We start from the raw sequence: 6,000 nt of genomic DNA on the forward strand, positions 1-6,000 counted from the left end.
GAAATTGAATATGCTAATGAAATCGTGACAGTGGAAGGCAGAAATAGAAAACGAGGTTATACTACCTAATAGAAATGTGAAGCAGTGCAAAATGGATTTTTTGGTAGGAATCCTTGATCCTTTCCTGCAATATAGAAAAATAGGGAAGGAAATGAATATCTGTTGCATGCCAAGCATGAATCGTGCATTGGGCAAATCATTACATGCAGCTCTCTCTTCAGTCTTCAGGCAGGTGTTGTTTTCTCATGTCGTACTTGAGGAAACAATCTCTCAGAGGCCGAAAACTTACTTGAGAAGGGACAGCTAGCCACCAGCAGGGCCAGGACAGGCGTGGAACAGTCCACTTCCAGAGCCCACTGCAGACTTGCCTTAGCATTCAGACCCCCATCCTTCTGCCTGCAGAACACCAGGGATTTAATAAATTCAGGGATTTTGAAAAGTCTTTCAAATCAGTGAAAGATGTAAGGTATGGGGGCTTTTCATAGGTTTTTAAAAGTATATTATTTTATTTTTTTAGTTAATACATAAAATAATCAATTTTGTCATGGGACAAAGGGAAGAATTTTAAAACTCTCTCTGTGTACCACACATATTCTAAAGTTGCATAAATAATGCCACATAAAGCTGTACATATATGTACATGGTCTTTGTCTAGGAGAGATAATTTGTTTAATTGAAAAGACTCATTCTATTTTTAAGTAAGTTCCATGCATATTCCCAAAAATATTTAAGTCAAGTTTACAAGACATTTAAGACAAGTTAAAAAGGATAGTTTTGTTTTTTCCTCACTTAAAGTGTTATTACCACTTTTCACCTAACCAAATTTCAGCTACTCCAATCCCATCTTACTTCTTTCACTAAGTCTATTTTCAAAACTCAGCTACACTCACTTATCTCCTCTTTGAATTTACACTATGAGAAAGAGATGAAAAAATATAACTTTATATATGTATATATTTTTATATCTTTATAAAATTATATTTATATTTTATAAAACATATTTACATTTTTATAAATATGCTTGTTTTATAAAATATATTTATATTTTTATAAATGTATATTTATGTTTTATAAATATATTTCATAGTATTATAAATATATATTTTATATTTATGAATACATATTTCTATTTTATGAATATATACTTATGTTTTATGAATATATATTTTATGGATTTATATTTATAAATATGTATTTATATTTTATGAATATATATTTATATTTTTATGTATATATATTTATATTTTATGAATATATATTTATAGAAATATAAATATATATTATAAAGAGTTTCCCCCAACAAGGAGAGAAGGGTCCGCACTAGCCCTGGACAGTAACCAAATCTGATTTCTGCATGTTCCACTTTGCTTCAACATGGATCCAGCTGGTCTAAAAATGAAGTGTTTCTCTTTATTTACATTCGCTATACTAAAAGTAAACAACTTCCTCTAAAAAGCCAAAAAAGAGCTGACTCGTCCCTGCTGTACCTCTGATCACAGAATTAAACACCATACTGAACGCTCAGTGCTCGATTCATAATTATGGAGAGTGGCTCCTAAGCTTCTATACCCCAACCCCCAACGCCAAAAGGCACTTGAGAGACAATTTCAAAAGTAGACCGTTTAGTTACTCTTCTCCAGGGGTCATTCTGAGCACCGATTCCAATCACTAATATTACAAAAGTCACCTAAACATCAGCAGATCGGGCTGTCTTTTGCGCCACATTCCTCTAACAGCAATCATCCTTGGATGAGCCATACCAAACAGACTCATCCAAGTACTGTATGTACCACCTGTACTTGACCAAGACATCCAAATGACATTTACAGTAAAGGCCAAATTAACTTTTAAAGGTTTCAAGCCAACAGAATGTTCAAATCATGACCACTTCTTAATCTAAATATTACAAAGTATAAAGTAGCATTTTTTTTACTTTAGCTTATCTAGATTTTAAATCTGTTATGAATACAACCATGATATATACAATGCAAACCGATTTATAAATATTTTCATTAGCACTTATGGAGCAAACACACATCAGCCCTTTGGAACACTGTGTGCTGAGGGGAAAACAAGAGAAGCCAGAGGGAAAACTCCTGACCCATGTCGCTGCCCAGTCAACTGGACTCTAGAGCATCCTATTGTCAAGTTACAACCCTTTCCTCTGCTGTGGCTATGGATTAGGAAATTTTGGGAAGCAGGCGAGGGTCAATACCCATTACTGCATCAATACTAACACTCCCACCGATTGTTGCAGTGTTTTCAGGGTCTCAGAAGTCAGTGCGTGAGTTTGCTTTACACACAACCTCGGCATCACTCACGCACGCACTGCCCTATAAGGACCACATGCTGACCGACTGCACCACTGGGGCACTATGAGATTGCTTTACACAATACCACTCCGTCATGTGGCTGCCAGGAAGCTCTACTCTTTGCAATCAATATTTTCCATTTTTACCCAGGTTCTGGATTCTCGTCTGGTGAGTATCCTTGTCCGCTGACAGCATAACCACCACCCTGTGGTTTCTCAACCACTAGTCTCTCAGGCCTGAATGAGACAGAAAAATAAACAAAGGTAGAGAAGCCTTGCTATGCTTCTTCCTCTTAAAACATCTGGGAAATGTTGTAGGAGGTAAGAGCCCTTCAAGGACACCTGGACTCTGGATCTGGCTTCACCGTTAACAAGCTGTGTAATGTTGGTCAGGCCACTTAGCATCACCGAGTCTCAGTTTCCTCATAATCTGAAGTCCTGGTGTAAACACTGTGCTATGAGCTCTGTACTTCTGCACCTGCCCATAGCTCTAATTGTACTGACCAAGCTGTGCTGATTGACGGACTACATTCAGAGGAAGGATTAGAGGTCTATGTTGGCAGAGCTTATAGTGGAAGTAATATTTAAGCCTTGCCTTAAGGGTAGACAGGATTCAGCTCAGGTGTGATAAAGGGAAGGGTATGTACAACAGGGGAACAGCATAGGCAATCAAGAATCACATTGGCTCATATATGTGGGCTTGGGGGTGGGGTGAGGGGATACTGAGCACACAGAAGCAGATAAAATCGTAAAGGGAAGATGAACGCATAATAGTATCTGCAGCTCTTCCATGAGCATTTGTACAACCTGTCATGGAGCTTGTGGGTGAAGGTTTAAACTTCAAGCCAAGTACACTGGATGTGTTTGCCAATTTCAAGATGTTTTTACTTGAGCTCCATATAAAACTGACCAAAAACCCCTCAAAACATAGGATAACATACTACTACACAGACATTCCCTCCTTCAAATACACACACACACACACACACACACACACACAATCACCAAGTTCTGTAACCTAGTTATAAAAAAATCACTCATTATAAAATTTTACCTCTGGGGATCAAAAAAGGAGGAAAAGGATAAAATCAGGGGTTGAACTCAGTAATGCATTTTACATTCCAATTCCCAATCAGCTCTGGTATGAAGACCGACCTGAAATGGATCTTAGGGCAAGTTTGTACTCATCACTCTTCTATTTTAGTCAGTGCTCCTGACCAAGTCCAACAGCTTGTGCACAAACCTGATTTACCTAGATAATCTTCGATAGTGTACAAGAGATTATATGGGAGGCCCAACCTCCCAACGCTAGCCCCATCTCTTAAAGAGGTAACTATGCCTTAATCACTGGCATGTATTGACTAAAGCAAAAGCTACTGTTAAGGACATTATATGAATAGGACCTTGCATGTCCATCTCAACTGTAGCTGCTTCCTAAGAATAGGAACTTAGTTTATTTGCACCTTGACTGCACAACCCTATGCTAATGCCTTTGGTTCTGCTTTTTGTTTCCTGTTTAGCATGCATCATTTCTGTGCATGTTTACCATATTTACTTTATATAATATTAATTTACTTTATATACAGAAATTTCTCAACGTTGTAAGTAATTGGCCTAGGTTGCAGAAAGTTGGATTTTTTTCCTTAAATACAAAGGGAGAAACATGTCCCCTGTCAAATGACAATTTTTGTCAGGTCCAAGTGTCGCCCTAGTCACTGTCAGGTCTAGGGTACAGGAGTCACTCAACGCAACTTGTATTTTCCAAGTCTCCAGTGAGACCATGGGGTTCAACCAAGGCACGCCCCTTGCTCAGCTTTCTAGCTAATCTCACTGTCCTTAAGAGTCAACTTTTCTCCTGAATAAGACCACGAGTGAGCAAAATTCAGGTAAAAAAAATAGAGATTTCTACCTGTGTGTATGTGCCTTAAGAAATGACATTGGCCTCTGCCAAATTGCTTCCACATACAAGTCCCCACCTGCCTCGGATTCCTCTTCACTCAGCTCTTCACTCTCGGCTTCCATGCCTCAACTTGGAAAACTGCCATTTAATTTCCTTAGTTACTTGGCTCTCAGACTCCAAATTTACCCTCTCCGTGTGAGCAGACCCTTCCAGAAGGTGGCACACTCCTTCTCTTCCGCCTGTCCCTGCTCGTCTTCCCTACTGACCTTCACAAGAAGTGTTACCCTTTGGCTAGGATGGTCTTTGGCTGCCTTCAGGTCATGAATTCCTCCCCTGTCAAAACCTGAGCGCTCTGGGATTCAAAGCAAATTGTTTGAACCCCATGAAAGCAGATAAGGAACAAATCTGTGGCAAGGCCGATAGGTTGTAAAAGAGCCACTCCTCTAAGCACACTGCCAAAATCTTGAAAGGCCACTAAAGGAGAATTGTCACTGGAGTAAGTAATTGATGTCACCACAATGCCAAACTGTTTCAGCAGCAGAGGCTACTAAAATGCTTTTCTACCTTTAATTTCTACCCTCGCCACCCAAGTGCTGCCCATTACACTGTGATCTATATCATCCACATATCAGCATCATTGATCAGGAGCCAGGGCCTTTTGTGTCGCACCACCCTCGCTCCTTCTCTGCCCTAATACTTCTGTTCTAATGCAACATTTGTCTAAAATTTCATTACACGGACTTCTCCCAAAGCAAGGTGATATTAAAATGAAGATTTGGCCCTCAGTGAATAACCTTTTCCTGAAATAAAACATGAAGACAAAACCAGTGTCATAACTAACACATTAGATGGCATACCGCAGCCCTAAGAGCACAGGTAACTCTGAAGAAAAGCACACTCAGACAAAGTTAAATTCTCAGTTCTGCAACTGGAGAAGAGAAAGAGTAAAAATCTCTGCAAGGAAATAGAATTGTCTTTTTGTAAATGGGTAATTTATTGTCTTGAAATAGATCGGTCAAGTTCCTCCCCAGCCGCACATTCACAGTCATGTCCACCCTCGATGTCCATGCAGAACCCAAGTCCCTGCCTCAACTCCGAAATCCCCCAGGACGGACTCAGTGGTACAGAACAGTTCTGGGATCCAGGCCAGGTGGCGGCCCAGTGACCGGACTTGGAATGCCCAGTGCAATGTTTCCAAGTCATATTTCTATCTTCCAGTCAAAATGATCTTATCCTGAAAACCACAAGTTTGCTTTTGTCTCAAAAAAAATATTTTGTGTGTGTTTTGACCAATTACCTGCCATACGTTATCAGATTTAATCATGTCTGGTATATGTTAGGGAATAAAGAAAGAAGTCTGTTACATGATGCCAAAGTTGTGCATTTTTGTCCTTCTGTATCTAGCAGAGTGGAAGTCTTCTCAAATGTCACACCAAGGTTTCACATATGCATAGGATGGGGAGTGGGAAGTGGTAGTGGTATGCAGTAGTCCCCTACTAAAGGACAAATGCCTTTGAGAAGATCAATATTCTCATTCATTCAACAGATACTTGCTGAAATTGTGTGGCAGGCACTAGGTGATGTGCTTCTGATCCTAACAGACCACCTGCCTGGTAAAAGATGGAGCCAGGTTGCAGGCAGTTGTAACCAGGTGTGAGACGTGGAAGAATAACAAAATGAAAAAGAAAAAAAAGAAGAGGAAGAATGGAAAAGCACAGACAAGGAATAACCAACTCAGGCTTGGAGGGGTCAATGGAGGTTTCCTGGGGAAAGTGCTATCTGTGGTCTA

General features: G+C 39.7%; 1 protein-coding gene across 1 annotated transcript in view; it reads right to left on the reverse strand.

The window, feature by feature from the left end:
• Nucleotides 1-4,333, reverse strand: part of UST (uronyl 2-sulfotransferase) — a 167,502-nt gene extending 163,169 nt beyond the window's left edge. The window contains exons 1-3 of the mRNA XM_006089245.2: nt 4,278-4,333; nt 2,459-2,548; nt 290-396 (exon numbers count right to left, since the gene is read on the reverse strand). Coding sequence (XP_006089307.2) covers nt 290-396; nt 2,459-2,548; nt 4,278-4,333 — 253 coding nt within the window. The remainder of the gene's footprint in view (nt 1-289; nt 397-2,458; nt 2,549-4,277) is intronic.
• Nucleotides 4,334-6,000: the final 1,667 nt, after the last annotated feature.

This window comes from Myotis lucifugus, unplaced genomic scaffold (assembly GCF_000147115.1).
Source record: "Myotis lucifugus unplaced genomic scaffold, Myoluc2.0 scaffold_57, whole genome shotgun sequence".
Lineage (NCBI taxonomy): Eukaryota > Metazoa > Chordata > Mammalia > Chiroptera > Vespertilionidae > Myotis > Myotis lucifugus.